The sequence below is a fragment of the Typopeltis vanoorti genome, chromosome 4 (assembly GCF_054136105.1).
Source record: "Typopeltis vanoorti isolate ZY-2024b chromosome 4, IOZ_Tvanoo_1.0, whole genome shotgun sequence".
NCBI classification, from domain to species: domain Eukaryota; kingdom Metazoa; phylum Arthropoda; class Arachnida; order Uropygi; family Thelyphonidae; genus Typopeltis; species Typopeltis vanoorti.
In genome coordinates this window covers 140,213,539-140,234,569 of record NC_143552.1, presented here as the reverse complement: position 1 = coordinate 140,234,569, position 21,031 = coordinate 140,213,539, and the positions used below count along the sequence as shown (strand labels likewise).

The window sequence follows — 21,031 nt, the reverse complement described above, 5'->3', positions numbered from 1 at the left end:
CCAACATTATCAGATCTTATATTTCTATCGTCTAAGGCACTTTATACCGTATCAATCCACCTATATCTTGGTCTTCCTCTGGGTTGTTTTCCTGCCAACCTGGCAGAGAACACTTGTTTTGCTAATCTTTCCTCTCCCATTCTATTTAAGTGACCATACCACATGAAATTAGCTCTGCTAACGCATTCCTGGATGCTGACAATGTCAAGTTCTTTCCTATTATCCTCATTTTTAATATGATATTGCCATTGATGCAATCTGTTCATGCCTATAATCTTTCTCAGGACTCGCATATCTGCGGTGTCTAGACTTTGGTCAAGTGTTTTACTTCTGACCCAGCTCTCAGATCCATAAGTTAAAACTGATTTGAACACTGCCTTGTATACAGCTAATTTAGTGTTCCGACTAATTTCTCTCTTATTCCATATGAATTTATTCAATTGACTTCCCGCCATACCAGCTTTGCTGATTCTGTTCTCTATTTCTATATTTAATTTACCATCTTCAGTAAAAATCGTGCCTAAGTGAAATGTTTTACTTGTTCCACAGGTTCTCCATTCACAACACAGTTGACATTTTCAATGATTCTGCCTATTTTCATTGTCTTTGTCTTTTTATTGCTGATCTTCACACCATATCTATTACAACAGCTATTCAATTTAGTCAGAGAATCTTGCAGACTTGTAGCGGATTTATTTAGAGGTATAACATCATCCGCATAAAGCAAAGAGCTGACATTAACATCTCCAATTTTGATATCAGGTTTAATACCACTTTCCTTCATAATGTGATCCATATAGATAACGATAACAGAGGGGATAATGTACATCCTTGTCTCACACCAGATTTAATATTAAACCATCTTCCTGTACTTCCTTCAATTCTAACTGCTGACTTACAACTCAAATAAAGACTAAGTATTGCTTGATATAATGCCCCATTAACACCATATAACTGCAGCGTATTGAATAGCTTCTCTCTTTTCACCTTGTCATATGCCTTTTCCAAATCGACAAAACTTAAATACAGATCTTTGTTATATTCCCATGCTTTCTCGACTCTTTGTCGTAAAGTGAAGATCTGATCCTGACAGCCTCTATTTGGCCTGAATCCAGCTTGTTCTTCACCAAGCTTTTCTTCCACAATTCTTCTCAACCGTTTCTCAAGTATACTTGCATAGATCTTGCCAGGAACACTCAGTAGGGAAATACCTCTGTAAGTCTCACATTCAGTTTTATTTCCCTTTTTATATATGGGTACTATGAGAGCTCTACTCCAATCATCGGGAATTCGTCCCTCTGTCCAGGCTTTCTGAACTATGCAGTGCAGCCACTGTAAGACTTTTATACCACCATACATCAGCATTTCTGGTCGAATATCATCTACTCCTGCTGCCTTTCCACATTTCAAGCCTTTGATGGCTTTTTCTACTTCAAGTATGGATACGTATTCCTGACTGCATGCCTGGTCAGTGTTTTTTATCACTGTGCTGTCATCACTGCTTGTTTCATTTAGCAGTTTTTCAAAGTAATGACTCCATACTTCAAGGATATCTTTTTCTCCTGTTTTCATGTCACCTTTATCATCTCTAACTCCTTTTACAGCACTCTTTCCTCCATTCCTAAGCTTCTTTAACAACCTCCAGAATATTTTGCCACCTTCTTGATATTTATTTTCTATATTCTTGCCAAAGTCCTCCCATGACTTTTGTTTAGCTAGTTTTACACACTGTTTAGCTTTCTTACATTTGTCTCTGTATTCTGTAAGAGTAAAAGCTGACTTATTTGCCAGGAACTTTTGATATGCTTTCTTCTTTTCCTTCACTGCCTCATTAACTTCCTGTGTCCACCAGGGAGTTCTGATTTTTTTATCCTTGCACACAACCTCACCACATGCCTCTCTGGCAGAATCAATCAATGTTTTCTTCAGAGTTTGCCACTGAATCTCCAAGGTTTGATTCCTGTTCTTAAACTCTTTCATTTTCTTTTCAATAATCTTTTTGTATTTTAGTCTACAGTTCACATCTGAGAGCTGCTCAACTTTTATTCGCTTTAAAACTTTCTTACATGTTATTCTTTTCAATATGAAATTCAATTTTATCCTGCTCAAGACTAAATAGTGATCACTTCCAATTTCAAATCCTCTGTACACTCTGGTGTCCTGCACCAGGGAGAAAACATCACTATCAACAATAACATAGTCAACGAGACTTTTCTTATTCCTAGCCTCTATTCTCCATGTGAATTTGTGCACATTTTTATGTTGGAACATGGTGTTAGTAATAACCAATCCATGTCCTGAGCAGAAATCCAACAGATATTTGCCATCATTATTAGCTTTGCTCTTTTTCTCCAAATTTTCCCAAAATATTTTTGTATGTCTCACAATCATTTCCTACTCTGCTATTTAGATCCCCAACAAGGACCAACTTTTCATTTTTCATTGTGTCAGTTGCTTTTTCTAAAGCCTCAAAAAATTCCTCCATTTCTACCTTAGTAGAACCTTCTGTGGGACCATAGGCACAAATAAGTCTCATTGTCCAGTTCCCCATTCTCATATTTGCCCACATTACTCTACTTGAGACTGACTGCCATTCAAGAAGATTAGCCTCGTATTTTGTGTTGAATACTATGGCTACTCCTTCTTTTCCTTGATTGTCATTGCCTGAATACAACATTTTGTATTTATTGCTCAGAAAGATCTCACCAGTTTTGGTCTTTTTTGTTTCAGTCACCCCTATTATGTCGATCTGGTACTTATCTAATTCCTCAGCTAGCTCCATTTCTTTGCCATTCAGGATTCTTACGTTGATAGTACCGATCTTTAACTCTGGTGATGTTGAGTTGGGGTTTGTTTTCAGATTTGTTCCAGTAGCTGACTTTTCGCTGTTCGCCCTGGTTCCCTGGCGAAAACAACATGGGCCTTGTTTAACTGGGCGACGCCCCAGCCGGCATGAAATTTTGTCATGTTGTACCATCATTTTTTTATTTTGGTTTAACCAATAAGAATACAATTTGGTCGGCTAAATCCCAAATTGCCAGTCCATCCTCGTTCGTTCAGTATCAAAGTAGATACCCAACAGGGTGCACCATGAGAAGGTGAGGATTGGACATTAGGTCAGAAGCCCTGGTCAGTTCTCTGCATTCCTTTAAAGGCTATGTGGAGGTCTCCTCTCAGTTATACAGCTTTGACCCTTAAGCACCCTCATATGTTTTCAATGTGGAGTATTCTGGTTATCTATTTTACTTGTTTAATTTGAAAGCAGCTATACTTGAAGGAGATTTTCTCCCTATCTACTATTCTAGATGATAGGGAGAAAATTTTATCCATCATCAAATTTATTTGTCACGGGTATGAAAATTTCTCTCACCAGCCCTGTCTACAAGACAAATACAGATCTTTGTTATATTCCCATGATTTCTCAACTATTTGTCGTAAAGTGAAAATCTGATCCTGACAGCCTCTATTTGGTCTGAATCCAGCTTGTTCTTCACCAAGCTTCCTTTCCACAATCCTTCTCAACCATTTCTCAAGTATACTTGCATAAATCTTACCAGGAACACTCAGTAGGGAAATACCTCTGTAATTCTCACATTCAGTTCTAATTCCCTTTTAATATATGGGTACTATGAGAGCTCTACTTCAATCATCTGGAATTCGTCCCTCTGTCCAGACCTTCTGAACTATGCAGTACCACTGTAAGAATTTTATACCTCCATACTTGAGCATTTCTGTTCGAATATCATCTACTCCCGCTGCCTTTCTACATTTCAAGCTTTTGATGACTTTTTCTGCTTCAAGTGTGGATATGTATTCCTGATTGCATACCTGATGAGTGTTTTCTACAACTATGCTGTCACTGATTTGCCATCATGGTAGGCTGAGTGGTTAGCGTATCTGTTCAGTCAAAAGGCTGTGGGTTCAAATCCTGCCACAGGCATGGATGTTTGTGTTTGCTATTGTCTGTGAAAATACTAGTGGTGATTGTGGGCAGTAGATGGCGTTGGTGTAGTTGTGGTTCATTGTAATTGGTGGATTGAGTAGTGGAGAGTTGTAGAGTAGGTGCTCTCCCTCGATTAGTCTTTGGCTCCCTGGAGGTGTCATGCAATAATTGTAATAATAATTACTCCATACATCAAGGATATCTTTTTCACCAGTTTTCATGTCACCTTTATCATCTCTAATTCCTTTTACAGCATTCTTTCCTCCATTTCTGAAATTCTTCAACAACCTCCAGAATATTTTGCACCTTCTTGATATTTATTTTCTATGTTCTTACCAAAGCCTTCCCATGACTTTTGTTCCTGGCACATAAATCAGCTTGAGCTCTTAGAGAATACAGAGACAAATGTAAGAAAGCTAAACACTGTGTCAGGAACTTTTGATATGCTTTATTCTTTTCCTTCACCGCCTCTTTAACTTCCTGTGTCCACCGTGGAGTTCTGATTTTTTTATCCTTGCAGATAACCTCACCATGCCTCTCTGGCTGAATCAATCAGTGTTTTTTTGAGGGTTTGCCACTGAATCTTCAAGGTTTGGTTCCTGTTCACAAACTCTTTCATTTTTTCCTGAATAATGTTTGCATATTTAAGTCTACTGTTCACATCTGAGAGCTGATCAACTTTTATTCGCTTTAAAACTTTCTTACACGTTCTTCTTTACAATACAAATTTAAATTTTATTCTCCTCAAGACTATGATCACTTCCAATTTCAAATCCTCTGTACACTCCAGTGTCCTGCACCAGTGAGTAAACATCACTATCAACAATAACACAGTCAATGAGACTTTTCTTATTCCTTGCCTCTTCTTTGGAATATTGTGTTAGTAATAACCAGTCCATGCCCTGAGCAGAAATCCAACAAGTATTTGCCATTATTATTCGCTTTGCTCTTTTCTCCAAATTTTCCCAAAATATTTTTGTATGCCTGACAATCATTTCCTATTCTGCTATTTAGATCCTCAACAAGGACCAACTTTTCCTTTTTCATTGTGTCAGTTGCTTTCTCTAAAGCCACAAAAAATTACTTCTACCTTAGTAGAACCTTCTGTAGGACCATAGGCACAAATAAGTCTCATTGTCTAGTTTCCCATTCTGATATTTGCTCACATCACTCTATTCAATATTGCTTGCCATTCAAGAAGATTAGTCTCATATTTTGTGTTCAATATTATAGCTACACCTTCTTTTTCCTGATTGTCATTTTATGCTGAATAAATTTTATTTAATAATTTTAAATAAATTTAATTCTAAATAAATGTAAAAGAAAATTTTATGCTAAATGAAATGTTTCACATAAGTTATTCAGCAGTCAGTAATTATCAAAATTATTTGGTAATTTTCCATATTACAATTCATATATCATTTAGAAATGGTTCTAGAGGGTGATTTTACTATACTTCAATCGCTTACTCAACCTCAATCATCAACTGAATGTCTATAGAAGGTAAAATGAGATGTTCAAGAAAGGGACCATATGTTGTGGTCCAACATAAGGTGACTAACTGTGGGATGTGATTAAGTTTGCATGCACCAGTATCCTTGAAAAATGATCTCAGCACCTTGTGCAGTCCATGTTCTGATGAGAGTTAAAGGGGAGGAAATACTTGTTATTAGGTAGGTGCCTCTTAAATTTGTCACTCAGTGTATATGTAATCATTAGACATTATTTTAAAATAAATTACTTTTTATCTTTTATATCAATTAAACCATTCTAATCTGTAAATAGTAATTGAAGAACGCATTACATATATAGTCATAATTCCTTAGTTCTGATTAACTTCTGTTTTTATTTTATTTAATATATTCTACAAAAATGACATTTGATTAAGCTAATATGAATGCCTAAATTTATATCACTCATGCAGTTGACTCTCACTGTAGCAAACCTACTCACAATAAAAACTATTAAGAATTTCTATAAAAATTCCAAATTTCCTAGATATGGCTATTCATGATGCACAACTTCAGAACATTATTACACCATTTTTTTTTAAAAAAGCAAACCCTTCCAGATATTGATTTAAAATTTAAAAAAAAAAAAAATATTCATTATGTACTTACATTAAATGTCATAAAAATCAACATACCATATCTTTACAGAGAACAATAGAGGCACCAATCTGAGGTTCATTTCTAACATCCTCTATAAAACTCTCAGGTATGTCTGCAATGGAATACACCTACATTACACATAAAGAAAATTTATCGATTATTATTTTGAAGTACCAGGCAAGAAAGTGTAATTATACTGGAAGCTTTTAACTTCTTCCATAAAAAAAACCAAAAAAAAAAAAACCCTATATATATATATATGTGTGTGTGTGTGTGTGTGATAAATTTTTTAACTTGGGGATATTGTATATTAGGATAACCAAGTTATTTTATAAACTTGGTTATTTTAACTCCTAATCCCAAGTATGCAAACAATTAAGTTTGCGCCTGAAACAAAGTTCAAGTCTAAAGATGATACAACACCAGGGCAACTCATTGTAAAGGTGGGTAAAGCTTTGATCACTATTCTTAGTATTTTCCCATAATGTAAAGCACATCTCACTAGAAGATGTATACTGCAATGCATTATGGGTGGGGTCACTACCCAGACCAGTTTAAACCTTTTTTGAGGTCTCCTCAGTGAGTAGCTAGACCCTAAATACCAAGGTTATAGTAATACGGAGCTTTATCAACTTTACCTATAGAAGTTGCAACAAGGTGTTTTTATTTTTAATAAAAATCTCTGGAGGAGATATAGATGTAATAAATTTTTTAACTTGGGGATATTGTATATTAGGATAACCAAGTTATATTGCAACTTCTATAGGTAAAGCTGATAAAGCTCCGTATTACTATAACCTTGGTATTTAGGGTCTAGCTACTCACTGAGGAGACCTCAAAAAAGGTTGAAACCGGTCTGGGTAGTGACCCCACCCATAATGCATTGCAGTATACATCTTCTAGTGAGATGTGCTTTACATTATGGGAAAATACTAAGAATAGTGATCAGAGCTTTACCCACCTTTCCAATGAGTTGCCCTGGTGTTGTATCATCTTTAGACTTGAACTTTGTTTTAGGTGCAAACTTAATTGTTTGAATACTTGGGATTAGGAGTTAAAATAACTTGGTTATACTAATATATATGTATGTATGTGTGTGTGTGTGTGTGTGTGTGTGTTAACTAGGAATCAATTAATTTATATCACTCATGCAGTTGACTCTCACTGTAGCAAACCTACTCACTATAAAAACTATTAAGAATTTCTATAAAAATTCCAAATGCAGAAAAAATAAAATAAAATAAAAAATATTTCCTATAAAAACACTATTTTTTCGGTCCCTATACATCAACTATTGTGAAAATCAACTGTATCATACTTCTGTTATTTGTATTTTATCTTATTTACATTTAATTTTTACTGTAAAAGTAGATGCCTCCTTAATTTGATAATCTTAGGTAATCTACTATGACATAATAACAGATTATTTATAATGTCAAATTAGTAATTAATCAGAATATAACTTTAATATTTTCTTATTTTCTATATGGTCAATAATAAATAACTAATAAATAATAACTGGTCTGCCCAGTTTCATTGAACAAAATTAACCTATGCTTGGTCAATTTTGAAAACATGTTTCTTATATTTTCATTTGTGATTGTCAAGTTTTTTCGAATTCTCAATGAAAATTCTGTGAAATTCTATTAGAGTTTAATTGGCATAGTTAGTGGATTGAGTGGTGGAGACAGCTGTACAGCAGGTGCCCTCCCTCGATGAGTCTTTGGACTCCCTGGAGGTGTCAAATAATAATAATAATAATAATAATTGGGTTCTCTGTCTCTATAAATTCATATCCAGGTGCTGGATTTGATAATATTCACCCTGAATTTTTAAAAACTCTGGACCAAATACAATGGCATAGCTGACAAAATTCTTCTCTAATATTCTACAGAGTGGCAGATTACCAGAAGAATTTAAAAAATCAAAGATAATAGCCATCCTGAAACCTGGAAAACTTGCTGATAAACCTTAAAGCTAGACTACAGCACTGCTCAGACACAATTTTGTGTCTGTCTTAAGCTATTAGAAAAACTTATTTACAATAGAATTAGTACTATTATTATTGATACTAGGGCTGGCTCAACACGGTAAGCAGACGATGCGTCACATTGGGGCGCTGAAGTGAGTATAAAAAATGAAATAAAACACATTTTAATATTAGCGTTTATTAAATGTGAATATGCACTAAATATATTGTAATAAATACTGTGACTTTTAATAACATTTAGCAAAAACTGCAAGTTGTTTTTCGCTATGCATAGTATAGACCAACTTTCTTTTGTTTTACATGCAGCAAGAAAGAAATATTTGAATTAAAAAAAAAAGAAGAGGAACCCACCTATTCAACCTGCTGATGTTTGAAATAATTTATTTTCAAAACCATTCACAAGACAATTGTTACAAACGTAAATCACTTGGAAAGCATGCTCATACATTTTAATGTAAAACTGCAGTAAAGTATAGCTATTTTGCCACCTATCTAAACTAGCAGTAAATGTCTTTTCCAAATATGCAGTGATTTCTTTTTTTGTACTAAAAGAAAATGCCAATGATAATAAGAATCATAATAAGATGAAAATATGTAGTATTTTCTTTTTCATTGAGTAGAGATTTCAGAATGAAATATGATTTATAATATACTTTCTTTGTGTGTTTTTTGAAAAGAAAGTGCACATGATTATTTTCTTGCTATTTTTTCAATTGAATACTGGAAATAATGGAAATGACTAACTATAGCAGATTTGTAATGTTTATAACCTCTTGACTTAGAAGAGTGAACCTATGTTACCTGGAATTTCCTCCATTAGGAAATTCCAACTCAACATTTTGGTTGTACATATACATACATACATTTTGGAATAACAAAGGCGATAATGCACATCCTTGTCTGACACCAGATTTAACATAAAGCCTATGTCCTATAAGAAGCCGTGTTATTATAGGACATAGGTTGAAAATATCGTATAACACGTCTGGAAATGCCAATTTCATGCTAATTTCCACACTTGTGTTAAACATTGTTTTAAAATATTCTGAAAAAAAAATGCTATCAAGCAAAATTTATTGCAAAAAAATAAGGTCTGAACATTACTTTTTATTTCACCTTGCACTACTAAGATGTATGAAAATATGCATGTCACGTTCTTATGCTTACAAATTGAGATAAACTGCTGCTGTTTGAAACAAATCTTTCTGCTTTTATGAGCAATGCGTGTTAAATTGCATTACAATCTTATTTCAAGGCTAATTTTAAAATAGTACAAAATTATATTCAGTAATATTTCAAATGCACTCACAGTTGAAAAACTAAACAAACTGTTATCGGTAGAGTGCTTAATTAAATAATAATAATGTGTAAAATAACCTTTTGTGAGTGGAAGCAACATAAATAAATACATATATGAAGAAATTATCTGAGAGATGTCCTATACAAAAGAATTGATTAAAAGTTTATTTTTGTTTTGAAGTATTCTACCCCCCCCCCCCACGACTGCTCATAGTAAACGAATTATAAGTATCTACTTTCTTCTAATTTCGTATTTCATACTTTTCACAATATGTACACTTCACATTTGATATGATTAAAGATTTTCATATTATTATCTATAAAGCAAAGTCGTCAAAGCATGTCCTTCAGGCAATCTGAAGCATTCTACGAAATTTGATTTTGAACAAATTTTTAATAACATAATCTGGAATGTCGACAACCCATTTTTTTTCAAAATATTTTAAATAATTATCTTGAATTACGTTCTTCGAGAACAAATAAAATGTATTGTCAACTAGACAAAATTAGCACAAAAAATTAAAAATGACTGGTTTTCCAAGGTAATGCAATATTCAAGTGAATAAAAGTATGCAAGGATCTCTTATTTTGTCCTGGCATTAAAACTTGTACAATGAAAGAAGAAAACAAAAAAATAATTTCTATAGTTTTAGTCTTCCCAATATAACTAAAAGTCCAGTTACCCTGGAACAAGGAACTGCATTTCTTGTTATAGGCAACTGAGATGCATCTATGATCGCGAGATAATCTGGTTAAGTGTTCTCTTCAGCATGAAGGATTACTGCACATTCAAATGGACATGACGGCCAAATTGCACTTCTTATCCATGTTCTTTCAACAGAGCACGCATCGTATCCAGATTTTGCTGGATGTATATATATATATATGTAGACATCTGGCCAGTTGGGAGGTTAATTGTATATTTCAAAGTACACACTTTTTCATAAAAAAATACAGTATGTGTTTTGATTTTATAACTTTTAAATTTTACATAGATAAAAAAAAGTAAGGGGCACTCAACTTAAAATTGCATCAGGGCACCAGAACCCATAGAGACCCCATAGGCACTGATTGATCTGGTGCTCTCCCTCATGAACAGGCCGGTTTCAGGCCTGGGCACAGCTGTTAAGATCAAGTTTTGACTCTAATAACTCATATAGAATCTGGTTTTGAAAAATGCCTTAAAACTGGTGCAGTCTTTATAGATATAATGGCTGCATATGACACCGTATGGAGGAACGATATGATCTACAAGCTTCTTAAAATACCGAAATTTAAAAAAATGACCCATCTATTTTTTATTCAATACTATTCTGTCTAACAGAACAATACAGTTATAGATGATGATATGAGCAAGCCAAGAACACTTAACAATGGACTCCCACAAGGGTCAGTTCTTCCCCCCCCCCCCCCCCAATTCAATTCAATTTGTATATTTCTGACCTTCCAAGGACAACATCTAGAAAATTCGCATATGCTGATGATCTATGCGTCACCTTCCAACACTAGATCTTCTATACTATAGAGCACATACTAACTAGTGACCTAGAGGAGCTAAACCACTTCTTTGAGAAGCACTACCAAGACTGAAACATGCTATTTCTATTTGAACAATAGCATGCCATGTGACACCTTAAGAGTGCCACTAAATAGGAACATACTACCACACAATTTTAATCCAAAGTATCTGGGCATAACCCTAGACAGAACCCTCTCCTTTAATACACATCTCTCCAATATTGCTATCAAACTCAGAACTAGAAATAACATACTGCATAAACTTGCTGGAACAACCTCAGGGTTTGTGCTCCCACATTAGGACATCTGATCTAGGCCTCGTTTACCCAACTGCTGAATACTGCTCAGTTGTCTGGCTGAACAGTGCACATGTTAAATTAATTGATACCATTTTGAATCAGATGATGCATATCATTTCTGGAACAATAAAGACTACTCCATCATATTGGCTACCAGTTCTGAGCCACAATTACGATGCCAAGACAACCTGATTTGAGAATATAACAAAATTTGCAGGAATCCACTGCTTCCTATGCACTCTGATATTGACAGTTTTATATCACAGAGGCTTAAGTCAAGATACCTGCCTATTATAAAAGCACAAAGACTTGTTACTAAGCGCTATGATTCAACAACAGCATGTCACATGGAATGAACTTCCCAAGCCCCAGTAATCTGGCAGACTATCTTTAACCCAAACAGCTCTCAATCAGGGTTCGATCAACTTCAAAAAATATGGACCTCCCTGAATAGGGTTCACACTAACCATGGTAGGTGCAGAGCATCCTTGTTTACTTGGAGGATAAGACCAAACTCATCTTGTGACTGTGGTGAGGATAACCAAACTATACAACATATCATATTTGACTATCCTCACAGAGCCTACATGGGACCTGTAACTGACTTTATAACAGTTTCTACAGATGCTTTTGATTGCTTCCAAACTTAGACATTCAATCTCCTATATTTATGCTTATTTGTATAAATAACTATAGTGTCACTTCACACTGTTGTATTCTTTTATACATTTATTGTCTTGTACATCCTTTTTTAAATTAGTGTTTTAATTAGTCTTTTTGTGTGTGTGGTGGCATATGCATGTATTCTTCTTAGCCAAATGCTAAACAAATAACTAATTCGGTATCCATGTCTCTGATCCTTTTTTTAGAGTAGACAAGGAGTGAGGATTTTATATAACATATATAAAAAGAGTAATTGTACCTATGTGAGGAACCCTACACTTTAGATTCTGATACTATATACTGGAAAATTGATTATGAAATGTTAGAGTTAGCAATAAATTTTTATTATTATTATTAAACAAGACCTCATGGAGTCAAAGACTCATCTGGGAGGTCCTTTTATCACACACACACATATCTCATCATACTGTTGTGTCCCATTTTATGATTATTATTCTATCTAGTGAAATTCTGCTTATCTATATTCAACTTTTATCTATGTACGAGATATCACCCCAAAATACAAATATTTAAGCTATTTCTTCCCTAGTGTCCCTAATATATTATACTGCGCCTTTTGGGACATTTAGTTTGAGATATTAAATACAAAAACAAGGAGCAATTACTAAAATATGTCTGAATGTGAAACAATATTGCAGTCGTGACACTTTATCTCGTTTTTTAACACATTAATTTCTCGCGTGATTAGGTTCATACGTTTTTTAAGTGGTGCATTGGGCAGCAATTTCAGAAATCTGTTTTATCAATGAACAAAGGTTTATTAAACTCATTAGTATGGTACAATTCAATTTCTAATATAATTCGATTCAATACTAAGAAAACGTTTACAAAATAACATTAGCTTATCACAAGTAATTTGCCTATGATCCTATATGGGTATTGCGATCATGCCGCCATAACAAATTCAACACATCCAATCATATGTATAATTCCAGATCTAATTAACACCTTAGTTAACCCTATATTAGTCGGAATATATGCTATATGCTGTAGCACATGGACATGTATAATCAATTCACTCTATTTAACTATCCAAAACTATGTAGATTAACTTATCCTTTCACTGTACTAACACATAACTTTGACATTTAAAACTTTCCTATACGTTACAATACACAGGCATAATTCTCAAGAGACATGAATTACTTATATAATATTAATATTAGCAAGCATACTTTCATTATAATCAGTCATGTACTAAAGTCCTAGTATAATTTTCCTTAGTCTCTTCAACAGTTCAGTAATAGAATAATGATTACAATTAGACGATTTTTAGTTAACACGAGATTTTTACAGTACCTTTTTCTCTTGAGTTTTCTATATTGGCCTCTACCTTTTTCCGATTGTACTATCCTGGTATGATCTATCCTATAATCTGTCACTCCTAAGTTCTTTTGGCACTAAACTGTGCTTATGCGATCTTAACCTTTCGTACTTGAATTAAGGCCACTTTTAGAATCATCTATACCATGGCTGTGAAACTCACCACGTGGACACCGACTTCTTTACAGATTTCCTTTTTTCGTAGTTGTCACTGGACGATGAAACACTTAGACAATACCTTCTTTTCTTTGGCTAAATGGCATTCCTCGTTTCTTACCATAGGAAATACAGAATCGAAATCTCGCTCACTTTTGTTTCCTTGTTGTGACGACGGAGATTAACTCCAATCCCGCCACTCAGGAAAACCACGTGAAACCTATATGAAAAAGCTCGTGAAGAAACTACCCCCGGGAAAAAGCCACGTGGGGGGAGTTTCTAACCCTTTTATACCTTGACTCCTAACGGCACCGTCTTTAATTTCTTTTCTCCGCCCCTTACTTGATTCGACTTCACCGACCAATTAGGGTGGCATTTTTCTGCCAAACATCCTTCGGTCGCCGAGTCCGTGACGATGTCTCAAATCCGGGATTTGACCCTGAGCGATAGTCTATTGTTTTTTTTTATTTTTGCTAGCCTCTAAATTAATCCCCTTTCCAAATTTTTTAGAATTTACTTAATATTTTAATCTCTAGCCTCTCACATACAATTTCTAATGATTACTCCTTTCTGTCTTACTTAGTAAATTTTTTCATATCAAAACTGTAATACATTCCTTCTTTTATTATTTAATTCAAACACTTTTTTTTTTTGTTATATATTTTACTTGGATGCTAGAATATTTTTCTTTCTTTTAAATAATTCATCTATTAGCTTTTATACAGGGGTTTTATTTTATTTTCTCTTCATGTTACACCATGATAGCTGGGAATTCTACATTCTTAAGGTATCAGGGTGTAACAATACCGTGTCTGAAATACACTCAAACTATTCGCAGACACCACACTCTCAGGCAAGGCATTCCAATCATTCACAACTCTACACGAAAAAAACCTGCTTCTCACTCCCCTACTCACACCCTCTTTATACAGTTTCCAGGGATGACCTCTGGTTCTCCCCTGATCTCCCACTATTCTCTGTAGAACTTCTCCACCATTGATCTTATAACAACCCCTTACCAACTTGTAGGTCTCTATCATATCTCCCCTCCTCCTTCTCTCCGCCAGACTCTGCAAATAACATCTTCTCAATCTTTCCTCATACTCAACATTCCAGAGGTCAGAAACTACCTTAGTCAGTCGCCTTTGGACCCTTTCCAACATCTCTTCATCCTTCTGAAAACCCGGTGACCAAATCTGGGCACAATAGTCCATGTGTGGCCTAATCAAAGCCTTATACAATGGAACAAGAATCTCCCTACTTCTACACGTCAGTGTCCTCTGCATCATTCCCAGAAGTCTTTGTGTTGTCTTCACAATTTTGGCGATGTGTCCCCTAAATTTTAGATCCTTATCCACAATCACCCCCAGATCTCTTATTTCCTCTACTTCCAAAAATATATTCTCACCAAGCATAAATTCTGAATCCCATCTTTGTTTTCCAAATTTTAAAACCTTACATTTTGCAACATTGAACTCACATCCCCATTTGCTTGCCCAATCACTCAATTTATTCAAGTCTTCTTGCAAGGCCACAACATCTTCACTATTCTTTATGGTTCGTCCCAACTTTGCATCATCTGCAAACAACTAAATATCTCCATCCAAATCTTTGCCAATATCATTAATATACAAGTTAAATAGTAATGGCCCTAAAACAGACCCCTGAGGCACTCCACTAGTGACTTTCCTTTTCCTGGATATCGCACCCCCATACACAACTTGTTGATACCTATCAGATAGCCAGTCTCCAATCCAATGCACTAATCTAATATCCAACCCCATCTGCTCTAGTTTGACTGTCAACTTATCATGAGGTACTCTATCAAAAGCTTTTGCAAAATCCAAGTATATTACTGTGTAGCCTTCTCCTCTGTCCAAGGAAGCAGTCACTTTATTGTAATAAGTAAGTAGATTACTAAAACATGACCTCCCTTTAGCAAATCCATGCTGTCCATCAAAGATTATATCATTGTTGTCAACCCAACTCTGGATCCTAGTTCTCACAAGCTTCTCCAACAACTTAACCACCACACCTGACACAGAGATAGGCCTATAGTTTGATGCTTGAGTTCGATCACCTTGAGTTCGATCATGAAGTGGCACAATCTTGCCCACCTTCCACTCTTTAGGAACTTGACCAAGTGCAAGCCTCGTATTAAAAAAATATGTCAAGGCAGGTGTCAACTCTTTGGCACATTCCTTCAGAATACGCGGTGATATATTATCAAGTCCCACGGCCTTATTTATATCTAGTTTACTCAACTCCCCCAAACACCTCTTGCTCACTTACAGTCAGTCTCTCCTCCCCATCATCAACTGCTCTCAATCTCTCCATGAAGTCATATTCACAAGATTGAAAGATCTTTATGAACTGCTCATCAAGTATCTCCACCACACATTCTGCAACAGCTGTCTTTATACCATTTCCTCCAATCAATGTCATCCTTCCATAATCATTCTTTCTTTTGCTGGCTACATGTCATTGCAAGAATTCTTTACAAATAACTTTTTTTTGGCATTCAGGTTCTACTTTAACAGTGAAACTGTCAAAAGACCCAATAAGAGATAGCCACATGCCCACTCTGTTGAAAATGTGGCCTTAGAATTTGTTAAAGTAATTGCAAATGCAAGCTACGCTGAAAACCATCTTCTTTTAAATTAGAAAGGTAATGTATTATTTGATGAAGGATTCTCTTACCCATTCTCCTATATCTATCTCAAGATTTGGCTGTTCTCAAACATTTTTTTTAACAACCAATCCAGTACTGTCCATTAGGCATACTGAGCTAGTTATATCCATTGAGGCTCAATATAAAATGTACTAAACTGGACTCTCTCTCCCCCACAATGCTTGTTAATATTGTAAAGTCTGAATAGGTTCCCTTTTCTCTTCATCCTCATTTCACTCTTCATTTAGATTCATTTTTTAAAATAAGTAAAGAATTATAACTTACTTCTGATTATTTTTCATAAAGTCTACACAATTAAAGCTTTAAGAACTTTTCGACTTCAAATGGATGAAATTAAAGCAGTCATATTGATAGATAGATAAATAAATAAAGCATGCTCCTAACTTAGGTGAATGATAATGAATAAAAAGCATTTAAACTAGAAAACTAATTAAATAAAACACTAGCTAAATAAATTCTACACCTTATAATTTAATTTCAAATAAAAAGTAAAAAAATTCAAAATATTTTCAAGCATTCCTGATTTGAGATGGAATAAGATAATAAGACAATCTGAGAAATGAAAAAAAGAGAAGTGAGTCGCATTCATTTGTGATTGGTAGCTTGGTGATGGGGAAAGAGACTGGTCCAATGGTGAGAGGCTCCAGATCTAAATGTTTGATTTCTGGCTTTTTTTTGAGAAATCTTCACAATCAGAGCTTCAATATAAGAGCTTTTCAATTAAGAAGTTCCGAAAAACAATAAATAAATAAAATAAATCAGTTAATGTCTTTTATCCTTTACAGAGCTACCTAACTTTTGGAGACTGAGTGAGCAGTTCAATCTCCTCCGGTAGCATAAAGCTGGCTCAAGACTATCGCTAATTTTTAAGTGGCATCAAGTGCTGCCATCTTGCTGTGCCTAACCCTAAGACAATAAAACTGAGCTTCTAGGAGAAAAAAAGAGATGAACTAACTTGGGAACCAATTGAAGAAAGGCTTGGAAAAAAGTTACTCTAGTCAGCAACTAGAATTGAACCTAGTTCTTTCTTCAGGTGGTCCAGTACTGAGGAAGCAAATACCACTTAGGTATTTGCTTCCTCAAACAATGCTTGTGTTTTTTTAAAATAAAAAACACAAGCATTGTATAGAAGGAAAATCTACAAAGAAAGCTCTATAATGTGTACATACTTTAAATATTCCTTCCACTGATGCAGGCTGGTCATTTATATCAACAGTATTCTTCAAAAGGTGAGTTAAAGGAATATGAGCTGAACCAAGTGTTGCATCATTACAGCAAAATAATATCTGCAAGAAAGATTAAGATTACAAGACAAAGGCTAATTGTGTATCTGATTATATAAATGAATAGAATCTTCATTCATTTATACAATACATATAATAGGTATATCAAAATGTCAGCATGCACTATAATGATCTTTAATCATTATGAATTTAAAAAATAAATTAACTCACAAACAGTATAAAAATTAATTAAAATAAAAACTATTTGCTTTTAATTCTTTATTTTTAAAGTTTAATTTATTTTGCATGTTTTTTTCCCCTTTTTAACACCAGAGATTGATTATAATATCAGAATATCTTATTAAAAGATACATGTGATGTATATTGGGATTTGTTTTTAATAATTATGGGATTTAATTATTATCTTTTGAGAAAAATTCTCACCAAGAGGTGAAGAGAGGAATGATTACTACATTAGGTAAGCAGCTGTTTCTCATTTGTTGTATTCAATAGGATAGGAGTAAATAGCAGCTGATTTAAATTTTAGGTAGCAGAAATCAATATTTGGAAAGTTTGTAATACAATTTTTAAACAACGATTTCACACATGCAAGGGAAATAAAAATTTTAATTCATTAAATACTCTGTAGATGCGAATACTAATGAAAAATTGCAGATTCATCATGTATTTATGGCTTTCCAAGTGCATAAATCTTTTTTTTTTTTTTTTTAATGTTGTTCCACTCATAAAAGGTTATTTGCAAACCTATAGTACATTTCATACTGTGGTTGGGCTAAGGTTTTTTTTTCATATATATATATATATTTTTTTACTGAGATAAAGAGCCAATAGGCTTCACTTCGGCGAAGTAAATTTATTCAAATGAAGTGGATATTGAATCGAACATTATTTCTTAGCCGAATAAGAAACTCATAGATAGAAAATCTAAGAGTTTCATGCTGAATATAGAAAACTATAAAAGTTCGGCGAGTCCAAGCATAAGCCAACAAGTGGTACATGCTGGAGCAACTCATAGCAAAGGTGGAGTAAGATCCGATCACTGTCCTTAGTATTTTCCCATAATGTAAAACCCCAACTCCTAGGAGATGCATGCTGTTATACATTATGGGAGAAGGTCACTACTCAGACCGGTTTCGACCATTTTTGAAGTCTCATCAGTGAGTAGGTAGACCCACATGTAAATACCAAGGTTGCAGTAATACAAAGCTTATACCTTTACTGTACAAGTACTTTTATAGTTTTCTATATTCAGCATGAAACTCTTAGATTTTCTATCTATAAGTTTCTAATTCAGCTAAGAAATAATGTTGGATTCAATATCCACTTAATTTGAATAAATTGGCTCTTTATCTCAGTAATTTATTAGTGCACTTTTTGGCGACTTGTACAGTAAAGATATAAGCTTTGTATTAATGCAACCTTGATATTTACATCTGGGTCTACCTACTCACTGATGAAACCTCAAAAAAGGTCGAAAGTGGTTTGGGTAGTGACCTTCTCCCATAATGTATAACAGCATACATCTCCTAGGAGTTGGGGTTTTACATTATGGGAAAATACTAAGGACAGTGATCGGATCTTACTCCACCTTTACTACGAGTTGCCACAGCAGGTACCACTCGTTGGCTTATGCTTGGACTTGCTGAACTTTTATAATTTTCTATATTCAGCATGAAACTCTTAGATTTTCTATCTATGAGTTTCTTATTTGGCTAAGAAATAATGTTGGATTTAATATCCACTTAATTTGAATATATTTTTTATATATACTTTTTTCTATTTTTAATTTATTTTTTTATATAGTCCACAAACCTGCTCTAGAGACAAAAACATGGAACTTTTTCAAGCCACTTCAGGCCTCCAATAAGCAAGGCAGTAGTCTCACATTGGGCAATGAAATTCATCTCCAAAATAAAAATTTGGTAATTCATTAGGTCTGATAATTGATTTCATAGGATCTCCTACTTGTTATTTGGCAAAATATCTCTCAATTCTTCTATGAAATGCCACTGGCAAAACAACCTCTTACTATCAAGAATAGTTTTGACTTCAAAGAAAAAATGAAAGTTCACCTTCAAGATAGTGAAATGATGATTACTTTTGATGTAGTTTCTCTGTTTACAAACATAAAACTTCAAGAAATGCTGCAACTTTTACAAGGAGATTTTCCTGATGACACCCTTAAATTATTTAAATTTACTATCAATGCTGGTTACTTTACTTGTCAAAATAAACTCCTTCAACAAACTGACGGCATGATGGACAGTTCTATATCACCTGCTTTAAATGATTATTTTATGGAGCACTTAGAGGACTGAATTGCTAACATAATTTCTCCTCAACCTCATATTTGGCTGTTTTGTTGCCGATGTTTTTGCAAATCTAGTCTCACTCTGAAATAGAACTACTTCAGTTTTTGGACAAAATCAACTCCTTATATGCTTGCTTTAAATTCACTATCAAGTGTGAATCTATCAACAGTTTTCCCTTTCTGGATACTCTAATACATTGATGATAATATTGAATTTTCCTTTTACAGGCAGATATATCCATGCAACTTCACATCATCTCCTTCACAAAAAAACAGGTATTATCAAAAGCCTCACACACCAAGCATGCACAATTTGTTCTTCTGACTGTTTTTTATCAGAAGATTTAAATAAAACTCACTCTATCACTTAATGTATATAACAAAATCACAATACAGAAAATAACTGATGATTACCATTCCTCTGCTAGACTGCAATCTGATTTTAAAAGGATATACATACCCTCATTTAAATGGACTTCTGAACAAATAGCAAGGACTCTTCACAAATATAATCTGTATACCACCTTCAAACCAGCCTAGAAACTACTTTCTTTCTTACCATCTATTAAGGATAAATTATCAACTCTGTTCTTGCCTGGTGTTTATCAAATACCCTGTTCTTGTCATCTTTGCTACTTTTGATAGACTGGCTATTCTGCTGAGACTGAAATCTAAGAACATCAAGATTATATTAGATTTCTAGAATCACAAGGTTCAGGCCTTGCTTCTCAATGCCATAGACACTAGACACAAAGTTCATTGGAATCACACAAAGATGTTATACTATAATAAGTTTAAATTTCCAGGTCTATTTCCCTGGAACGTTAACAGTGTTTCCTCCTACTTATACAACTGCAACTGAGACATGCAGAAATATGCACATGCTGTATGACTCGTTCTTGAGCTCATAATTTAAATGTTGAATTCTTCTGCATGTTCCCTGAATAATGCTCATGACATACTGAGTGAAATATATTGCAGTTTTAATAAATTCAAATTTTTATTTCCCTTATTTGCATGAAACCATTACTTAAAAAATTATGTGCATCATGCACATCCCTATTAAACACCTAGTGAAAACTTTTGTGACTTGAAAAGACACTTTTACACTGTCTAAATCACAATAATTTCTAAGGAATAGTAGTTAGTTCCATCATTTTATTTATATCATTTGTTGAACATGTTCTGCTTTTAGAGATTTCTTCATGATCATCAAATTCCTGTTTAGTCTCTAGAGCAAGGTTTATGGACTAGGTAAAGAATTAAAAAAAAAAAAAAAAAAAAAAATAGAATACAAAAATCCTCAGCACACTCATGGTACTGATATACTATAGGCTTACAACCTTTTGTGAGAGGAAACAACATAAAATAAATTAATTAATTTAAAAAAAAATGCTTCACAGCAGCTAATGTTTTTGGTTGCAACATCTCTACACAGATTCTCACATCTAATGATGATAC

At 34.1% G+C, this 21,031-nt stretch overlaps 1 protein-coding gene across 1 annotated transcript in view; it reads right to left on the bottom strand.

Annotated features, from left to right (window-relative positions):
• The window catches only part of LOC150107721 (centrosomal protein of 120 kDa-like), a 284,452-nt gene that overhangs the window by 183,631 nt on the left and 79,790 nt on the right, over nucleotides 1–21,031 (bottom strand). Inside the window, exons 4-5 of the mRNA XM_090392176.1 lie at nucleotides 17,185–17,301; nucleotides 6,090–6,182 (exon numbers count right to left, since the gene is read on the bottom strand). Coding sequence (XP_090248302.1) covers nucleotides 6,090–6,182; nucleotides 17,185–17,301 — 210 coding nt within the window. The remainder of the gene's footprint in view (nucleotides 1–6,089; nucleotides 6,183–17,184; nucleotides 17,302–21,031) is intronic.